This window comes from Ovis canadensis, chromosome 26, assembly GCF_042477335.2.
Source record: "Ovis canadensis isolate MfBH-ARS-UI-01 breed Bighorn chromosome 26, ARS-UI_OviCan_v2, whole genome shotgun sequence".
Taxonomy (NCBI): Eukaryota; Metazoa; Chordata; class Mammalia; order Artiodactyla; family Bovidae; genus Ovis; species Ovis canadensis.
Window position 1 is genome coordinate 42,278,503 of NC_091270.1, and position 21,679 is coordinate 42,300,181.

At 38.5% G+C, this 21,679-nt stretch overlaps 1 protein-coding gene across 4 annotated transcripts; it reads left to right on the top strand.

Moving 5' to 3' along the window:
- The first annotated feature begins 853 nt into the window (after nucleotides 1-853).
- Nucleotides 854-19,578, top strand: UBXN8 (UBX domain protein 8). 4 transcript variants are annotated; one of them, XM_069572903.1, is made up of 9 exons: nucleotides 854-1,298; nucleotides 1,442-1,584; nucleotides 6,595-6,717; nucleotides 7,513-7,583; nucleotides 9,238-9,360; nucleotides 10,135-10,272; nucleotides 11,939-11,980; nucleotides 16,839-16,913; nucleotides 18,991-19,578. In XM_069572903.1, exons 2-9 carry the CDS (start codon nucleotides 1,497-1,499, stop codon nucleotides 19,156-19,158), a joined length of 828 nt encoding a protein of 275 aa, XP_069429004.1. In that variant the 5' UTR covers nucleotides 854-1,298; nucleotides 1,442-1,496; the 3' UTR covers nucleotides 19,159-19,578. The 4 variants fall into 4 exon arrangements, with proteins under 4 accessions (XP_069429004.1, XP_069429005.1, XP_069429007.1 ...); XM_069572904.1 differs by having other exon boundaries at nucleotides 972-1,584; XM_069572906.1 differs by lacking the exon at nucleotides 10,135-10,272 and having other exon boundaries at nucleotides 972-1,298.
- Nucleotides 19,579-21,679: the final 2,101 nt, after the last annotated feature.

Below are 21,679 nucleotides of genomic sequence, written 5' to 3' on the forward strand. Positions count from 1 at the left end.
ATCTTAGAGTATGTGGGAAGCTCCACTTTACTGTTCTGACAGACTCATTGCTGTCATCAACAGATTATACTAGGAATACAGAGAGAAGAAGCAAAATGCCTAAACAAGGAAATCACACCAAAATGAAGACAGTTAAGTGTGGAACTTCCTTTCTTTCCTTTTTTCATGCAGACAAAAAAAATGAGAGCTCTGAGTCAATATAGTTAATTACTTCATTGGTATGCCATATGAAAATTTATAATACTTCATCTAGACTGATTTTGAGATTGTGCCCTCCTATTTTGCACCTTCACTTCCAGGATAAAGTTCTTAGCTTACAAAGCCAAGCCCTGTGTGCTCCTAACTGCCTACCTCTAGGCACCTCCACTCAAACTTGAAACTGCAATATTTTAATTCCTGGCTTTTCTGCATTCAGTTTCCTAAACTTGAAATCCCACTCTTCCTCTTGCCGCCTTTCCCAATTCCTAACCTTTAGGACATAATTTAGGCATGATTTCCTTCAGGAAAGCCTTCAAGCCCTCGCTGGGGATAGGGTTCTACAGCCACGTGCCCATCCTTATCACAACACTCAAGCACTCACTGTATTTATCTGTTTACAAGGCTACTAAACTGAGTTTCTGAGCTTCCTGGGGGCAAAGGAAGCTTACTAACTTACTAATTTACACGTATTTGAGTCTCATAAATCCTCCGGGCACCAGACTGTGGGGCTCAATAAATGTTAGCTAAACTAAATGCCAGGGTGGGAAAATTGATGGCTAGGTCAGAAAAGGATCTCCCTAGCTTAATTGCGCTGTAGGTTGGCAGCAGCGACCTGGAGGTGAGTCACGGGATGGCAATGAGGTCACAGAACTGTGAAGCTGAGTTAAGTCTTTAACAATAACCCTGCTGGCAAAACTAACCCAGAGCGGGGAAGGGGTGGCGGGTCTCCAGGATTAGGTGCCAGGTCCCACTTTTGAATCGTCTTTCCACAGGAACCAGAGACCACGAAATGGGCCGGAGACCATTGAGGCGATGAAGAAGGTGCTTCGGCAGAGTGGCGCTCAGTTGCTCCGACCAAAAAGTTCACAAGCACCCTCTACCGACACAAGGCCAAAGCGCCAGGCTGCCTCCTCACAGCGTCAACTGCCCGTACCCTTTCTATTACGCCTCATTTTACTCTTGACAACTCTTTCTCACCTCCGGAATCCAGGTGCGGCCAGCCTCGCCAGAGCCCACGTTTGACTTGACAGCGAGCACGTTTGACAGGACTTGACTAGGCGGGCGCCAGCGAGGCCTTCTCACCGCCCACGTGACGTGAGGTGTCCTGCATTTGTTCTAACGCTACAGATTATGAGTTCAAAAACCTGGGCTCATCTCAATCTGACCAACGACTCGGCTTCAGGGTCTAGCTGTTTTCCAAATTCCTCCCTTAACAAGGTCTCCCTCCACTCCACTTTCCTAGGGAAGCGCAGCCGGAAGGGGCGGGCCTTCCGCCCGGAAGCGGGGCTCCCATCACTATGGCTTCTCGTGGGGTTGTTGGTATTTTTCTACTCTCTGCTCTCCCCCTCTTGTGTCTGGAGCTCCGGCGTGGGATACCAGATCTGGGTAAGTGTTGGCTTTTCCATTTTGACCCTCATACTCGGGTAACAGCCCCATGAACACTGCAATGAATTTCCGTTTCCCAGCCGCGATGCCTCTGGGTGGCTTTGACTACGACTCCCAGGTTGCACCGCGCCGGCCTCCCTCTTCCGGATCCAGGTCTGGATCGGGGTCCGGGTAGGGGTCTGGTAGGGGGAAAGCAAGATTCCCGCTGCATTGAGGAAGTTGATTGCCGGTGGCTGAAAAAGTCGCCCTTGATCTGGTGAAGTTTTGAGTGTAAGGGAACAGAGGCAGAAAGCACAGGAACAAACATATACAGGACTTTCAAATTGTGTTGAATGCTCAAAAGGAAATAAACTGACGTGAGGTAAACCTGCTGAGGAATTTAAGCCGAGATTTAAATGATAAGGGATCAACCCTTTGAAAAGCCGGAAAACATTCCAGACAAAGAAATTGCGACGCATTGGCGGAAAAGGATGAAGACCATTGAGGCTGGATCAAGGAGACCTAGAGGGAGATTGGCTCAAGATAGTATCAGTAACATTCATTTAGCACCAAATTCTAAATACTGTTCATTATTTCATCTAATCCGCTTTACAATCAATATGAAAAGGCAAAAAGATGGGTACTATTATAATCCCTATTTTTGTTGTTCAGTCGCTAAGTGGTGTCCGACACTTTGACAGCGACCCTATGGACTTAAGCACACTAGGCTTCTTTGTTCTTCATTATCTCCTGGAGTTTGCTCAGACTCATGTCCACTGAGTCGGTGATGGCATCCAACTGTCTCATCCTCTGTCACCCTCTCTCCTGCCTTCAGTCTTTCCCAGCATCAGGGTCGTTTCAAATGAATCAGTTCTTCACATCAGGTGGCCAAAGTATTGGAGCTTCAGCTTCAGCATCAGTCCTTCCAATGCACATTCAGGGTTGATTTCCTTTAGGATTGACTGGTTTTCTTCCTCTGCATTCCAAGGGACTCTCCGCAGTCTTTTTCAGCACAACTGGAAAGCATCAAGTCTTGTCCTCAGCCTTCTTTATGATCCAACTCGCACATATGTACGTGACTACTGGAAAAACCATAGCTTTGACCATACAGACTTTTGTCAGCCAAGTGGTGTCTTTGCTTTTTAATACACTGTCTAGGTTTGTCATAGCTTTTCTTCCAAGGAGCAAGTGTCTTTTAATTTCATGACTGCAGTCATCATCCGCAGTGATTTTGGAGCCCAAGAAAATAAAATTTGTCACTGTTTCCACTTTTCCCCCATGTATTTGCCATGAAGTGATGGGATTGGATGCCATGATCTTAGTTGTTTGAATGCTGAATTTTAAGCCAGCTTTTTCACTCTCTTCTTTCACACTCATCAAGAAGCTGTTTAGTTCCCCTTTGCTTTCTGTCATTAGAGTAGCAGAAACTCAGATAATAGTGAGGTTAAGGGACTTCCTTAAGGCTTTTTAGAGGTCACTGGGTTCTGCGTGAAGAATGTTTTGCAAGGATGCTACAGCAGAAGCAGTGAGGCATGTTAGGCTTCCGAAGGAGGGAAGTCATGATGACAGTCGGCCTGGACTAGGATAACAGAGGAGGTGAAATGTGCATAGATTTGGGATTTTAGCCAAGTAGAATCAGCAGGGTTGTTGATGGATTAATTATTTGGGTGATGGAAAGGAGAGATTCAAGGATGACTCCTACATGTGGCAAAGAACAACTTCAAGCAGTTGGTGGTACCAGTGATAAAGTGAAGAATGAAAGGAAACGTGGACTGGTGGAGAGTTCGTTCATCTTTGGACATATTCAGTTCAGTTCAGTCACTCAGTCGTGTCCGACTCTTTGCAACCCCATGAATTGCAGCACGCCAGGCCTCCCTGTCCAGCACCAACTCCCGGACTTCACTCAGACTCACATCCATCGAGTCCGTGATGCCATCCAGCCATCTCATCCTCTGTCGTCCCCTTCTCCTCCTGCCCCCAATCCCTCCCAACATCAGAGTCTTTTCCAATAAGTCAACTCTTCGCATGAGGTGGCCAAAGTACCGGAGTTTCAGCTTTAACATCAGTCCTTCCAAAGAAATCCTAGGGCTGATCTCCTTTAGAATGGACTGGTTGGAGCTCCTTGCAGTCCAAGGGACTCTCAAGAGTCTTCTCCAACACCACAGTTCAAAAGCATCAATTCTTCGGCACTCAGCTTTCTTCATAGTCCAACTCTCACATCCATACATGACCACTGGAAAAACCATAGCCTTGACTAGATGGACCTTAGTCGGCAAAGTAATGTCTCTGCTTTTGAATATGCTATCTAGGTTGGTCATAACTTTCCTTCCAAGGAGTAAGCGTCTTTTAATTTCATGGCTGCAGTCACCATCTGCAGTGATTTTGGAGCCCCCCAAAATAAAGTCTGACACTGTTTCCACTGTTTCCCCATCTATTTGCCATGAAGTGATGGGACCAGATGCCATGATCTTCGTTTTCTGAATGTTGAGCTTTAAGCCAACTTTTTCACTCTCCTCTTTCACTTTCATCAAGAGGCTTTTTAGTTCCTCTTCACTTTCTGCCATAAGGGTGGTGTCATCTGCATATCTGAGGTTATTGATATTTCTCCCGGCAATCTTGATTCCAGCTTGTGTTTCTTCCAGTCCAGGGTTTCTCATGATGTACTCTGCATAGAAGTTAAATAAGCAGGGTGACAATATACAGCCTTGACACACTCCTTTTCCTATTAATGATGTATTTACATGTCTGTCTCCCTTATTAAACTCACTTTTAAAATTGGCCACTATGAGAATTCCCTGGAATTGGTTAGGATTTGCACTCTCGATGCAGAAGGCAGGTGTTCAATCTCTAGTTGCTGCATGCATCCATAAATCAATGAATGGATGAGAAGGAAAGAGAGAGGGAAGAAGGGAATTAAGAGACCATGATGAAATTTAACTTTGTATATTTCCTCTCGTTACCCTACCTCCAAGAAGTCAGGTACCCAGAATGTTGCTTGAAATAAGAAATTAAAATAAAATGCCTTTTAAAAAATCTACAGACATTCTCTAGAAGTTTCCAGCCATATTGGACTCTAACAAGACCTTTATCTAAATGATAGAAATGTTAAATTCACACTTATTCCAGAATCTACCTGCTTCCTTACCTTACAGAATTCACCATTACTCTGCTTATCTATAATATACTTTGCACTATTATTTGAGTCACTAGTCAATGAGAAGGTAGTTACTCAGGTTTGCAGAAGGAGATGTTCACACGATAAGCTCTGACCACAGGATAATATACTTCTTGAGCACAGAGGGGCCCCCCTCTTCTTTTTTTGTATTCCCATCACTTATCACAATATCTAATTTAATAAAAGTAAAAAATTCTAGAAAATGCAACTGGGCTCCTGGTAGCCTTTCCACTTAGTTTTATACATTTTTCACTTAACTCCTTTCTTCTAGAATCCTCTCACAATTGTGAACTGGTGGTTGTCTACTTTGGTTTCTTGTTACTGGTTCTGCAAATATCCAGTAACAGTATTTTAGTCTATTTTAAAAATCATCACATCTCAGTGCAACAGCTGCAGGGCTAGTTATGTTTGGACCAGGACTTAGAGATACTGCTGCTTTTAGCTGGAACTGCTAATTGAATTACCAAAGAGAATTCAGACATGTTCATTCACCTGTGCTATATTTTTGGACATTCTACTCTGTACAGTGCTGATACATTTTTACTTATACTTAAGCTAAGTGTTTTAATGCTGGTTCATCATGTTTGTTATCCTTTGAAGTGTCCTGCATATGGGCTCTTGAGCATAGTATAAACAAAACACCTCAACTTAATTAAAAAATTTCTTACTTGAGAGGTGTACACATAAATCTAGTTCTTCTGTATTCCCATTTGAAATTGCTTGCTTGTTAGAACAAAAAGCAGTGTTATGGAACATAAATTCCATAAAGCATTTGTTTCCCTAAATATGAATACTCTAGGTATCAAATTACTTTTGAAATGATCATAGTTACTCTAGAGTTAATTACATATCATATTGAACAATACCTGAATCAGTAGTTAATGCTGGCAAAGGTTGGAGGGGCTGTAATACAAAAGAAAGCAAAAAAACTTTAAACAAATTTAAATTGCTTATTTTTTAAGGATGATATATATATGCGTGTGTGTGTATATATATATATGTGTGTGTATGTGTGCGTCTATATATGTTTTTAGTTAAAAAGAAAATATTTAAATCTGTATATATGATTCCTTTGTTAATTCTTAGTTATTTGACTAACTGCCAGCCCCCATCACACGGGTAAGATGGTTCCTCTGTACTTTTGCCTGGTAACTTTTGAGAATTACAGAACAAAACTAGAAATTTGTGGAGGGTGGAAACCATTTTTAATCCAACTTTATACGTACACTCTCTACCATTTGGCAAAATGTATTACACAAAGAAGGTACTTGTTACATTTTTGCTGGTTAATTTTCATTTGGTTAATAAAAATCAAGTACTGAAATTTTAATTTTTTCTAGGCAAACATGTGTCTAGTAAATTTACTTACAAATGATGAAGTAAATATTGAGCAATAGAGAAGTACAGAGTTGCATAATTTACCTGTGAGAAGAATTTGGTGTTTCAGTGGGAGTGCCTTTTTTAAAATAGAACTAGAATCTGATAATAAGATACTATCACAATTTAATTCCCAATTATGTGGATTATTTTCTTTCCTTCTCTGGGCAGAAAGGAAACCAGAATTTATGCATTATTGATAGTCATATATTTATAATATAGCCAGTCACTCAGATTATACTTATATTCCTGAGAGATAAGATGTTCTAGAATCATTTTCTGAAAACTTGTTCTGGTAATGACAGTCATGAATTTTGTTGCCCAAAGGAGACTATATGAAAAATCTTAAAAGACAGTTACATACCTTAAATTTTACTCTACTTTTCTAGACAGATAATCTTCTAATGTATTAGTATTCATTATTAGTATCAAGAAAAATGTTTTGAATTGTAATTGTAATTTTTTTTAACCTTTATAAGGAATCAAAGATCTAATTTTGCTGTGTGGCCGGATTTTCCTACTGCTTGCTCTTCTTACATTAATTATTTCTGTGACTACCTCATGGGTTAACTCGTTTAAACCTTCCCAAGTTTATCTGAAAGGTAAGTTTACTGTTTATGCTACCCTTTTATACTTTTCTACTGAAATTTCTTTCCTTTATTCGAGAACTTTTGCACAATAAGCATCATTTTACCATTCATTTGTGCTGTGTAATTTTATGGTAGAGTAATACTTACAGCTTTAGTTAACAATTTTGAATGGGCTATACCCCAATATTTTTATGAGGAATTGTTCTTTTTTCTTGTATATACGTCTGAAACTATGTCATTTCTAACCCAAACTTTAAAAAGTCTATACAACAGCAGAGATCCCTTCTCTTGACATTCAGTGGCTTATAATCTAATATTGGTTAAGTCACTGAAAGGGTTGCCACTCACACCCCATGTTGAGAATCTAGGTGTATTGCTTTTACCGTCATGTCCAAGGGTGACCAGATAGATAGAGCACAGTATTCTACACCTCATGTGTGGGAATGGGCTTCTGTAGAGCTGCTAAAACCCTATCCGGCACCTTCAGAAAAAAACCCCGCCATCATTATTCTTGAAGTCTCCCTACCAAAACTGTAACACACAACATTAATACATGTCAGAAAGTTTTTATTTCAGAACAGACCTTTTCCTACAGATTGACATTTCTTACAGAAAGAAATTTCTTGCAGATTTCTTTGTTTCAACTGTCTGTGTCTATTTGATCTTTATTATTTGAAAAATAAATCTGTTTTTTGAAAGCTTTTCTCTCCCCAAATGTGAAAATCTGCAGATTATTTTCAGAGAAAATAACATTCAACTTACAGATACATGGGAATTAAAAAGCACTTGTATGTTTTGATATCTTAGAAGAAGAAGAGAAGAACGAGAAAAGGCAAAAACTTGTGAGGAAAAAACAACAAGAGGCACAAGGTGAAAAGGTAAAGCCTACTGTTTGGAAAGTATTATATAGAGAAAATACAAAAATATCTGGGGGAATTTCAAATTTAGGTCACAACTGAGTGACTTTCACTTCACTTCAGAGAGCCACCTTCAGACTTCACGCCTGGCCTTACTGCCTATCACCCTTTTAGCCCATCTAAAAGAATTAAAAGGTATAAACATTGAGAAGTGAAAGTGAAAGTCGCTCAGTCGTGTCCAACTCTTTGCGACCCCATGGACTATACCGTCCATGGAATTCTCCAGGCCAGAATACTGGAGTGGGTATCTGTTCCCTTCTTCAGGGGATCTTTCCAACCCAGGGATCAAATCCAGGTCTCCCGCATTGCAGGTGGATTCTTTATCAGCTGAGCTACCAAGGGAAGCCCGTAATTCAGTGGCATTTAGAATATTCACAATGTTGTACAACCACTACCTCTGTCTAGTTCCAAAACATTTTCGTCATCCCAGAAGAAAACCCCAAACCCATTAAACAGTTATTTCCCCATTCCTCACTCCTTCCATCCTCTGGCAACCAACAATCTGCTTTCTGTTTGTATGGATCTGTCTGAATGTTTCATACAAGTGAAATCATGTAACATGTGACCTTTTGTGTCTGACTTCTTTCCCATGCCAGTGTTTTGCAGGGTTCATCCATATAGCATAAATCAGCACTTCATTCCTTCTAGGACTGAGTCATATTCCACTGTATGGATGGATCAAAATTTGTTTTTCTGTTCACTGATGGACAGTTAGGTTGTCCCCACCTTTGGGCTATTGTGGATAGTGCTGCTGTGAATATTTGTGTGCAAATATTTGAGAACTTATTTTCGATTCTTTGGGTGTATATACATAGAAATGGAATTGCTGGGTCATATGGTAATTCTATATATTAACTTCTTGAGGAACTGCCAAACTATTTTCCACACCGTTTTGTATGTCCACCAGCAATTTCTGAGGGTCTCAGTTTCTCTACATTTATTTCTGATTTTGGTAGTCATCTCTTGTTCTTAGTCAAGTTAAAGGTTTGTTAATTTTTTTTCAAAGAACCACTTTTTGGTTTCATTGGTTCTGTTGTTTTTCTATTCTATTCCCTGTTTTTATGTCTTCTTTATTATTTGCTTTCATGTGCCAGCTTTGTGTTTAACTTGTCCTTTTTCAAGATTTTTAAGATGTAAAGTTAATGATTTGATATCTTTTCTTCTTTTTTAATTAGATATTTATAGCCATAACTTTACCTCTGAGCACTGCTTTTGCTTCATCCTATCCAAGATTGGTTTTGCTAATTAGAAGTTGCATTTACCATGGATGATCATCTAACAGTTATTTTCATGATCTTGAAATATCAGGTAGCACTTGGGCATACTTATATCTCCAACCCTAGTAAGTTTTTGTTGCACTGAAAACCCATTAAAGGATGTATCAGCAGACTGCCATACAAGCAGAAGGATAGAAAATTTGTTTTTCTTTGCATTGTGTACAAATGCAAATTTTTAGAGAGTAGTGCAACAGTGGAGGATGTAGGTTTTTTGGCAAAACTGAATTAGTGTTAAAACACCACTTCTTACCTGGTTCTTATTTACAACTTTATAGACAATGTAAATAAAATCTTAGGGGTGTTAATGTATAGTCACCTGATTTTTTTTTTTTTAACAGGTCAGCAGATACATAGAGAATGTTCTAAAACCTAGCCAGGAAATGAAGTTGAAAAAGCTGGAAGAACACTTTTATCAGATGACGGGTGAAACCTGGAAGTTAAGCAATGGTCATAAACTTGGGGTTAGAAAATATTCTCATTTCATATTTTTTTAATCCTGCTATTGTTTATGTTCCCTTTAACATATACTAATTTTTTTAAAAATTTCAAATTATTATTCCAGTCTATTTTTAGGAGTCTTTATTAAGAATGCTTATATATCAGTTATATATATATATAGTTTTTATTGATCATATTTTTATGTCAAATGTTTAAGTGGTTTTTGGTGCCTAAAGAGCATATAACTTAGATCCTTGAAAAGTTCTAACTTAAGACAGTCTGAGAAAACTGTTGACTAAATCACATCTTTTATATGAGGGCATCCAAATCTCTTGGGTATTATAAGCTCACATTATATTCATTCTGTTTAGCTCTGTTTTTTGAAGCCAAATTGACCTTTGACTCTCTTCCTTTGGCATTGAGTATGAATTTTGTCATTTGCAAATGGAAGTTTACAATGTTAAGTTTTCTTTCAGCGAAAAAAGGATATTCATAAAGAAATTCATTTTTAGAGGAACTGGCTGCAGATTTTTTTGTGTAAGATGCTTTCTGTCCCAAAGACTTTTTTTTTGCTTTCTATTTACACTGTACCTCTCATCATCTCATAAAGAAGATGATCCAGTAGGGGTAAACAGGATTCTGACAATGAAGCAGAATGTTTGTATCCATTTCATAATGGTAAATATGCCATGAAACCATCAAGGGTTGGTAAGAAAGTTAATGTGAAAGATGGCAACATAAAATACAACTGCTGTTGGTAGTGACTTCACTTCTGAATTGAGTTTGCTTTTGAGCAGGGTGATGAAGATTTGGAGCTTGATAGTGAGAGTCAGACGTCTTTTGAAACATCAAACAGAGAAGCAGCAAAGAGACGGAACTTGCCTAAGCCTGTAACCAAAGTTTTACCACCCACTGAGCAGCCCACGAAGAAGGAGGTTCATTACTTAATACCTGTTCACTGAGCTGTATCTGCGTACAGTAGGGATATTATTTTTTTGGTGGAAGTGGTATATTGAGGGAATCCAGATGGTGTCTTCATTAAGAATCACTTCAGCTTCATTAAGAATCACTTTTCTTGTTAAATACTAGCATTCTGAGCCAAACTTACAAGGAATCTAGGAAGGGAAATGATAGTACATTTAGTAAATAGTTCTTTTTAAGGAAGTAATTTAATTATGTAGAAACAAAAAATGCAATATTTACTAACGGAGACATTCCTTTGGGCAGCTAAGATACAAGAAGTCATATATTTTGTTGTTGAGTTGCTCAGTTGTGTCTAACTCTTTCTGACCCCATGGACTACAGCATGCCAGGTTCCTCTGTCCGCCACTATCTCCCAGAGTTTGCTCAAACTCATGTTCATTGAGTCAGTGATGCCTTCCAACCATCTTTTCTTCTGCTGCCCCCTGCTCCTTTTCCCTTCAGTCTTTCCCAGCATCAGGGTCTTTTCCAATGAATCGGCTCTTTACATCAGGTGGCTAAAGTACTGGAGCTTAGTTGAATGGCTAACGTTATTAACATGAATATATCATTGTCCTCAGTGCCCCTTTTAGGGAATGAGTTAGCAACCATTCACTCTGGAGTGATGTCCAGGTTTATTATTCCTTCTTTTCTTTCAAATCTTTAATCCTTAAGAAGACCAATTTGGAGCTGGTTAAGGTTGAAATAAGTGTATTTCTATCGAGTCTTAGGTAAAGCTGCTAAGCTGTGTATTCCCTAAAAGTAATTTCCAATGTATTGCTTCTCAGTCTGAGGTTTCCTGGTCCCTTCATGGAGCTTGAGGGTGGGAACTGGGTCTTTAAACTGTTTCTAACATTTGAAAAAGATCTAGAGAGCTACATGGACTCATTACATTTGTAAGATTCTTTGTTATGTGTTAATAGCATAGATTATCTCATGCTGATGGTAAATTCTAATTGACCATCACATATGTTTTTGATACCAAACAAAAAGAAATGATTTAATAAATGCAATGAATATTTGTTAGATAAAATGTTATAAAATATGGAATCTATGGTATTAAAAAATAAAAAGCATCCCTTGAAGGTGAAATTGTTGTACAGTGTTTTAGTGAGAGAAAATGCTTTGTACATCTGGTGTTTTAATAGATTAACAGAAATAGGGAAATGTGGATAAATCATGAAAGCAACCAAAGTGGATGGTGGTTTTCCAGCCCCTTAGAAGGCACCAATAAAGAGAAATATATATGTACTCATCCTGATGCATATATGTGTGAACCTAAATAATCGAGGGGTTCTACTGAACTTAATTTTTATCCTGTTTCTTTAGTAGTACATTTTAATGTAATATCTTAGAACAGCATAAACATAATGTTCTTTAAATGTGTATAGATTAGCAGCTGTCATCTGAGTTTTTTTTTCAAATCCTGTTTTTATGATGTATTGTTAGCACAGAGTTGCTGATCCAAAAATGTTTATTGAGTCTCTCATTGTAAACATTTTATAAATGTATATTAAAAGAAAAGATTTCATTAAGCATAGATATGTCCAAACTCTATGTTGAAAGGAACTCTTCTCTTTGAGGTTATTTTTTTCTTCTTCTGTTTACATTCCTGTTACTAAATACTTAACTTTTCTTTAGGTTCTTGATTTTCCTGAAGAACCTCCTGAAACAGCTGAAGAAGTAAGCTTATCTTTTTTTTCTTTGAAAATCAATGTATTTTTAATTTTCTTTCACATCAAGTAAATACATCTTACCTACATTTGGGTTTAGAAAGAAAAAATAGTACAGTGTTTATGTGTTTGCACCATGATTAGGTCTTGTTTCAAATATGTGGTGGTATCAAATGCTTCAGTCAAGCCCTGTTTTGGAAGCCTGCTATCTGCTGAGCTTGTGTTTTAAAGCCCTCCCACTTCATCGGGCAGAGATTGGATATGTGGTTTTTTCCAGAATGTTAGGTCATCACATGAGTTGCGTATTAAAATAGAATCAAAAGAGGCAGATGACTTCAAATTGTAGTTTTTCCATTAAAAAGGAGAAAATGAAGGATGCAGCTACTTTGTAGGTGTTTGAATTGAAAGATGGTTTGCTGTTTGGGGTCAGGGTTGGACTGAATCCCAACTTGGCATTGTGTCCTCTGCCCAACTGCTTTGCCATAATCTGCGCCGCCTTCCTGCGGTTGCCCAGCTCAGTTTCACTAAGTCTCTAATGTACAGAAGCACATCTTTAAAGCCGTGAAATGGCGTAGGCAAAGGAAAGCTGGATGGTTTTCCATTTCTTGACTCTCAGCGACTGTTACACTCCCTGAAAACCATTTCTGAGGCAGCCATGAACGTGCTAACACATTTGCAGCACATAAGTTAGTATTTTGGATACTAAAATACTGAGGAAAATGCTGAAAGTCTTATAGAAATAGAGACAATGAAGTGTGCAATCAATCCCAGGAGAATCACAGTCCCATAAGAAACACAATTTAAGAAAAAAAACCAAAGGTCTAATTCCTCCCTGTTACACCCATCACATCCACACCCATGATATGTCTGTCCTGACCCTCCTACATCCTCACCTCTCCTCAAGCTCTGGGTTGGTATCCGTGACAACCACTTAAAATACAGGAGTAACTAAGTACAGCTCAGGTTGACAGGGAATGCCTTTTAAGATTTTTCTCCAGCTTTAAAGCACATGACCTTATTCCTGCAGAACACCAGTGTGTCACCAGTGACAACAGACGTCAGGGGGTCAGTGAATCCTTTGAAATTGTACCTTTTTGTGACTACAGGTAGAAGGAGGGTGCTCTTCAGAATCTCAGGTCTGTGACCCTAAAAAGGTCAACACATCTCCACCTGGAGGCAGTTGGTGTTGCTCTCCACTTTATTAAGAGTTATTCATAGTCATTCCATTTTGTTTCTTTTCTGCCCTTTTCCCATACTTGACAGATGACCTTCTGTGCTACACTCATTAAAGTGTCTGTCACAGTAATGGAGTTTTAGAGCTGGGATGGAACCTCAGTCATGTTTCATCCCATCTCCTCAACTTGAGGCTGAAGCCACAGGCAGGATTTTGAGGTCCCTCCTGGGGGAGCCCAGGCCCTCTGGCTGCATGAGACCTCTGGGCTTAATTCCCTTGTTTACTCTAGAAACAATACTATCCCTATTTGCTTCTCCTTGCTCCTATTTGCTTCTCTTTTGGCCTTGCTCTGATTTTTGGTCCTCTTTGCTATTTTTGGTTAATAAAGTCAACAAAATTATGGTAAAAAATTGTTACTTGAGAATTACATGTTACCTGAGAATCACATACATAGTATCAATCAGGTATAAGCAACTTTAAATTATATAATAAGGTTTTGTGAAGAATGCCACTAATGTATAGTTAATACCACTTGATACTTGTCTAGTATATTCTATTCTACACTAATCAAGAAAAGAAAATACATTTTGGAAGATTTTGATTCTGTCAGAATCATCACTGGGCAAGGTGTTTTCCACCTGTGCAGTTGCTACTGTGCATAGATTTCTTAGAATTCAAAGGATGAATTCCTAATTCCCTGCTAGCCATTCATCAGCCCTTATTTTTACCTCCCTGGATGACTCTGGGTGTCCCAGTTTATACTCCTTGACCTGGTCACCAACTCTTTGATCTAATGAGCTGTTTCTGAGCAGTTAGCCTGGTCCCTCCAGGTGTCTCTGCCTGACCTTTCCCCTCTGTTGTAGTTGGACTGTTTAATAATAATGAAAGTAGACATTAGGCGTGGAATGTCATCATCACGATAAAAGTTAAAAACAAGAAAAAGGAAGCATTCTAGTTTGGAGACTGTGCCTTTCCTACCTACCCTTCACCCCATCACCCCAAAAAAGTGCTTTTCAAGTTAAAAAGGCACGCCTGGAGTTGGCAGTGAGCACTTTGCCAGTTACTCCAGATTTTAGGATGTTTGTCTTTGCCAGTCACATAGTCATACTTGTTTCTGGCTTTCTGCAAAGTACCATTTCGTATTTTGTCAACTTCGAAGCTTTGCTCTGATACCATAATCATGCTCTATCATCATACATAAAGCTTGCCCATCATAACTAATATATTTTAATCCCTAAGCCACACAGCTGTTTCATGAATCCATATATAAAAGAATAATTTCACCTTTAGCAATACTGGAGATTTTCATTTTCAGGACATTCTCTATTTTCTTATTAAAGTTAGGCCCATTAAGTGTGTGGTGTCACCCACAGAATCGAGGGACATCTTAATAAATCTTTGTTGCTCAGGGAAGGGACTAACATTCGTCTTAAAGGTTATCAGAACAGGGTGAAGTTTTCACTGTGTGAGTGTGTATCCTATATATGTAGCCTGTGGCTCTGCACGCTTTGCAATAACCATATGAGAAAATTCCTGTCATAGTGGAAGCCTCCTTGGACTTAGGAGCAGACTAATAGATGAGTGAACTAATGGCTGACACAGATTTCTGAAAGGGGGCGGTATCTGAAACAATGCCATTCTTAATCCTTATACTCTGATTTAAGTAAGTGCTTGTTATGTATTTCATATTACTACTATCGAAAGTTATAAGTCGTCTAGAATTCACAACAGAATAGTCACCACATGTTACTGTTCTACTTGTAAACTGAAAAGACAATAATTGTAGAATTTAAGATAATTTGAAAAGAGTTTTGTAAATCCTCATGTAATTACCATAACACCATAGCAACTGTTTTCATTGTTGCATGCTATCTTATTTCATTTTAAGGGGAGCCAAATTTTAATTAGTGCTGCCCCTTTTCATTTAGATTTCATTTAACAATCTGTGTTCGGGACAGAGATTTACTTTACAGTTTGGACTGTGTTCCAGGCCTTTGACCTGTTCATAGGTCAGTCCACTAGACTGTCAGTAATCTTAGGAGAAATTACATACCCACCTTTCACAGTAATTGTAATAATAGAACAGTAACTAGGTTTCGAACAGTGATTGTTCATTTCTCTTAAATATTTATCTAATCACAATGGTAAACATTAAGTCACTATATTTTAACCTTAGTTTCTTTGAAAGCATTTGGCCTTAATTCTCCCCGTAGATCATTAAAGTTTGAACAAAACCTCACTGTAAAAGTTAGGTTTTATTGTTCTACAAATAAGCAAAATTGGCTTTTGTGATTGTTAGTTTGTGTTTTGTTTTATTATAAAACTTTCCTTTAGTAGAAGTAGTAACAGAGCTCAACATCGCACCAGTCTGGATGTGAATAAAACACTCTACCTGCTTGCATGGAAATATTTGCTAACGCGGCTTTCCTGAAGCGGGTGGGTGCTGCTATAAAACAACCATTTCTACCATTTCTGTAACTGTGCTGCCAAAAAACTCCCAGGACAGTTAGGATAACGTTCATAAAAGTTAAAAACAAGAAAAAGATAGCATTCTAGTCTGGGAAGTGTGCCTTTCTTACCCATAAGAAACACTTTCCATAGGACCATCAGAAAGGGTTTCCTGAGAATGAATAATGAATGTCAGAATTAATGACTAATTTGTCATCTTTTCTTTTCTTAAAATTGAAGTATAGTTGATTTACAATGTTGTGTTAGTTTCTGGTGGACAGCACAGTCATTCAGTTATACATATATACATATTCTTTTTCATTATGGTTTATTACAGGATATTGAATATAGTTCCCTGTGCTATACAAGTAGGACCTTGTTGTTCATCTATTTTGTATATAGTAGCTTGTATCTACTAATCCCAAACCCCTAATTTAGCCCTCCACTTTGGTAACCATGAAGTTTGTTTTATATGTCTGTGAGTCTGTTTCAATGTTGTAAATAAGTTCATTTGCATCTGTTTTTAGATTCCCCACATAAATGATACCATATGGTATTTGTCTTTCTCTTTCTGACTTACTTTGCTTATTAGTATGGTCATCTCTAGGTCTTTCCCACTCTTTTCTCTTTTAGAATGTTCTTTAAATTACTAGGATGTTGCAAGCTCTTTTTAGCTATTTAACACTTTCATCAGAGGAAAAATTGTGGGGGAACTGAATATGTAGAACAAAGCTGCTCCCAGGAAAAGGGTGTCTCCAAGACCCCCAGCAGCCAGGACTAACTCCAGGCTCATCTCTTGTTCTCATGAGGTAGACATGGTGCCCAGCCAACGTGATGGGGTGGCCTGGGTAACGTTTTGTTTCCTTCCAGTCCACTGTTTGTCTTGCCTGCAGACTCTGAGGTGGCTCTGGATCAACTTGGCTTGGTAAGGCCTCTTTCAAAGCCCAGCTGCAGTCTTGATATTGTCTGGGCAGACAGAAACCTCAGGTCTCTGGCGCCCTCTCTGGAAGACTCTGTCACTGGTTTCCTCAAGCAGTGGGAAGATATTTTTCAGGTTCAGAATTATTTCTGTGTTTAAGGTGAATTTTCTCTGGACCTTAATGTTGGCGTACAATTCTGAGAGCTAAATTTCTACAAAACCCCACATGAGTGCTTAGAACTAGGTACAGGTGTTTCACAGGAGTAGTGATTTTGGAATTAAAGACAGCCGTAGTCGGAATTCTCATCTGAACACTTTTTTCCTCAGGTCGTGACTGTAGCTCTCCGCTGTCCAAGTGGGCGTGTCCTGAGGAGAAGGTTTTTTAAGTCTTGCAGTTCACAGGTGAGGAAAAATCATATTTGGAGAAATATTTGTGTTGAATTTGGCAATAGTTTATTTCCATGCAGGGTGGATGTGTTGTCTGTTGTCTGCACTGCCATCAGCTAAAGATAAATGGGATTTATGTATACTTTATGTGACAGAAATTTGGAGAATTAGGCATGCTGAGCCTTCTTGAATTGTGATTTCTGCATTCAGATTTCAGTTCTTCCTTGTTTTAATTTGTTTTTAAATTATATTTTCACAGCTCAGTGGTAAGATGCTTTCAAATCTTTAGGAAGCAGCTATTATTAGCTCTATTCTTACTAGCCCTAATGGATTATTAATATTAATAATGGATTATTAATATTATTAATAATGGATTAATATTATTAATATAAGAAGCCCCACTGCTTGTGTTTTCAGATCATTCTCTAAAGCTTGTTTCTTTTTGTTCTAATAGACTTTTTTTCCTTTTAAAAACAATATTGTGTTCACTAGCAATGATTTGGAAAATATAGAAAACTAGAGTGAAAAACAATTTTGATTTGCCATCTGACACCAAAGCCAATTACTAATATGTTGGTGTATTTCTGATTTTAAGTACATTTGAATTTATCATTATGCATGCATTAAAAATCTAAGTAATTATCTAAATAAATTTCTCCTTATTGCTACATTTAACCTTCTATGTCTAGACTGCTATAAACTATAATAGGAAATATTAGTAGGTTAGACTACATAAAAATTTTAAATTCTATAAAGCTCATCAAGTTAAAAATTTGGCAGCAACAATTTAATAATTATTTATAAAGTAATGATTATGCTAGCTAGAGAAAAAAAACTTGCCTGGGAAATCCTATGGACAGAAGAGCCTGGTGGGGGTCCGTGGGGTTGCAAGAGTCGGACATGACTTAGCAACCAAACAACACTTTAATAAATATTTATAAAGTAATGGAGCTAAAAAAATTTGCTAGCTAAAAAAATTTGAAAAATTAAAAACCAAGTGATAAACATGAAAAGAATGTTTGGTCTCACTTAGAATCAGAGAAGTGCATATTAAAATGGATACCATTTTCAACCTATCAAATTGTCAAAGATTAAAAAGAAGAGTACCCAGTTTGGGGCAGTGTGTGCAGAAAACAGAGATTCTTATTAAATTACATTCACATTGTTCATGTAAATGTAATTTAGACTGCTGTTCTTGTGGGATAATTTATCAGTATATATTTTACAATATATCTTTTGGCCCAGTAATTTCATTTATGAGAATTTATTCTTTGGAAATAATGACAAATGATCAAAGGTAATAATATAAGTGATTATGTAGGCATTGGTTAAACTAAGGCTCATTCGTATATTGGAAAATTATGGCATTGTATGACATAATGCACATTTATTACATGGAATATCAACAGGGACATGGATGGTGGTAGAAGTCAAGGGTTACTTATAATTGATATAAGTATCACTTTGATATAAAGTCTAATTATTGATATAAGTTGATATATGTATAATTGATACCAGCATCCCCTGAGAACATTCTGTCATTCAGCTTTCTTCCTAAAGCAACACACCATCCTTTAGCAGTTTTAGTGGAAATTTGGACAATTACAGTGGGAATCTTTATGACAGGAAATGCAGTACATTCATAGGGATGGCCTCTTATCAAAAGGCAGAGTTTCTGGACCATGGACACGTCTGTTTTGACTGTTCCTGGGTAATTTTGATGTGGACTATTGGCTTTCATTGTAATCTAAATGACTTTTTTCCCAAATGCTAACCTTTTGTTCTTAACCTTTTTAGTGAATAATCTCCCCGTTCCCTATGATTGGAGCTTTCCTAATTGTTAAATGCTTCTGCTGCCTGTAGGTGTCAGTAGTCCCTAGGCCTTCTTTGAAACAAAAGGTTATCAAGGGTCATTCACATCTCAAAATTCATGGCATGCTGTTTTGCTTTAAACACTGGAAAGTTCCTTTGAAAGATATGAAAGTTCTGTTTCATGACTCCTAGGGGCATGATTTAACAATGAGAGATCATAAACTATCATGAGGGACACAACCGTGAGCAGTTATTTATAACGAAGCTTTTTCTCTTCTAGGTCTTGTTTGACTGGATGATGAAGATTGGGTATAGCACATCCCTATACAGCCTTTCTACTTCCTTTCCCAGAAAGCCTCTGGAAGTGGAGGGAGGCTGGTCACTGCAGGACATTGGAATAACTGTGGATACTGTACTCAACGTGGAAGAGAAAGAGCAGAGCAGCTAGTTTAGAAATGCCAACTAGCTGTTTTACATGAAATCAGTTACACCATGACCTTAGAGGACAATAGAGGATTCACATTAAAATCATGCCATATGTTGACTGAGCTCAAGGCCATAAACATTTCAATGTTGATCTCCATGGAAATGTATGGACATTAAGTATTACAAAAGGATTGCTCTCTACATATAATAATTAGGGAGTGTGCCATATTACAATGTACCAAATGAGGATGAGATAGAAATGTATACAGTAAGGTGCTCATTAATTTGTATTTTCCCCAGCTGACGTCATTTATCAGTTTCTTCTTTCATTGGCCTTGCCATAGTGAACATTTCACCATTCAAACTCTTTAAGGTCTTCTAAGTAGGAATGTTTAGTTTGCTGTATTTCCAGAAATTAAACTTTGAAAATGTTTCAAAGCTCTTTTTAGACTTCAGAGTTCTTTTTGATAGTAAACATTGTACTCATGTTTACTTAACTAATGTTTGAGATTTATTTTGCCTTGCATTGAACTGTAACATTTACAACATTCCAGGTGGATCAGTGTTTTAAAGATAAAACAAAGTGAAGGTGAGTTTTAAAAATATATCTGGGCACTTCATTTCCCTGCTTATACTTCTATAATGGTGTATTCACACTAATAACAAGTTCAAACTCCAAGGATGGTTTAAAGGCTGTCTATTCCAGCCACTCCCTTTCCCATGCTATCACTCTTTTTTTGTTTGTTTGGCCATGCCCCAAGCCATGTGGGAACTTAGTTCCCCAATCAGAGGTCAAACCCATGCTCCCTGTGAAAGGCTGTTGTTGTATTACGCAAAGACGCCAGGATTCTCGGCCCCCGGAGGAGAAGAATTTAATCTGGGGCCAGAGACGAGGCTTGATCACTCAGAGCTTTTGTGTAATAAAGTTTTACTAAAGGAGATAGTGGAGATAGAGAAAGGAGAAAGGAGATAGAGAAAGCTTTTGACATAGGCAAATGGTCACTGAAATGGAGAAAGAAGTCATACTGTGGGTGGCCTCATGGAGAGGCCTGTGTGGCAAGCAAGTGAAGCCAACAGCAAGGGGAAGGAGCTTGTGCAGTTATGTGGGAAATGGAAAATGCAGCTAACAAGGTATCTAGCTAAATCTATTTCTAACCAGAGTACTGAAAACATCAGCCTGTTTCTTCTTGCTGCTTATAGTAAACTGTGAGAAGAGAAGTTCAAGAAAGGACTTGAAAAGGAACCAGGGGTCACTGGTTTGGAAGATCCCAAATAAGGCCAGACAAAATGGCTTCAGAGCAAAGTTAAATCAAGGACATTCTCAGGAAGTGTGAAAGTGTTAGTCGCTCAGTCGTGTCTGACTCTTTGCGACCCCATGGACTGTAGCCTACCAAGCTCTTCTGTCCATGTGATTTCCCAGGCAAGAATACTGGATGGGTTCTGTTCAGTTCAGTTGCTCAGTCGTGTTGACTCTTTGCAACCCCATGAACTGCAGCACACCAGGCCTCCTTGTCCATCACCAACACCCAAGTCCACCCAAACCCATGTCCATCGAGTCGGTGATGCCACCCAACCATCTCATCCTCTGTTGTCCCCTTCTCCTCCTGCCCTCAATGTTTCCCAGCATCAGGGTCTTTTCAAATGAGTCAGCTCTTTGCATCAGGTGGCCAAAGTATTGCAATTTCAGCTTCAACATCAGTCCCTCCAATGAACACCCAGGACTGATCTCCTTTAGGATGGACTGGTTGGATCTCCTTGCAGTCCAAGGGACTCTCAAGAGCCTTCTCCAACACCACAGTTCAAAAGCATCAATTCTTCAGCTCTCAGCTTTCTTTATAGTCCAACTCTCACATCCATACATGACCACTGGAAAAACCATAGCCTTGATTAGATGGACCTTTGTTGGCAAAGTAATGTCTCTGCTTTTGAATATGCTATCTAGGTTGGTCATAACTTTTCTTCCAAGGAGCAAGTGTCTTTTAATTTCATGGCTGCAATCACCACCTGCAGTGATTTTGGAGCCCCTAAAAATAAAGTCTGACACTGTGTCCACTGTTTCCCCATCTATTTCCCATGAAGTGATGGGACTGGATGCCATGATCTTAGTTTTCTGAATGTTGAGCTTTAAGCCAACATTTTCCACTCTCCTCTTTCACTTTCATCAAGAGGCTCTTTAGTTCTTCTTCACTTTCTGCCATAAGGGTGGTGTCATCTGCATATCTGAGGTTATTGATATTTCTCCCAGCAATCTTGATTCCAGCTTGTGCTTCCAGTCCAGCGTTTTATGATATACTTTGCATAGAAGTTAAACAAGCAGGGTGACAATATACAGCCTTGACGTACTCCTTTTCCTATTTGGAACCAGTCTGTTGTTCCATGTCCAGTTCGAACTGTTGCTTCCTGACCTGCATACAGGTTTCTCAAGAGGCAGGTCAGGTGGTCTGGTATTCCCATCTCTCTCAGAATTTTCCACAGTTTATTGTGATCCACACAGTCAAAGGCTTTGGCATAGGCAATAAAGCAGAAATAGATGTTTTTCTGGC

Coding starts and splice junctions, on each gene's coding strand:
- UBXN8 (XM_069572903.1), top strand. CDS start 1,497: ATGGCTTCTCGTGGGGTTGTTGGTATTTTTCTACTCTCTGCTCTCCCC. Junction 1,585..6,594: donor GCGTGGGATACCAGATCTGG/GTAAGTGTTGGC, acceptor AACCTTTATAAG/GAATCAAAGATCTAATTTTG. Junction 9,361..10,134: donor GCAATGGTCATAAACTTGGG/GTTAGAAAATAT, acceptor GCTTTTGAGCAG/GGTGATGAAGATTTGGAGCT.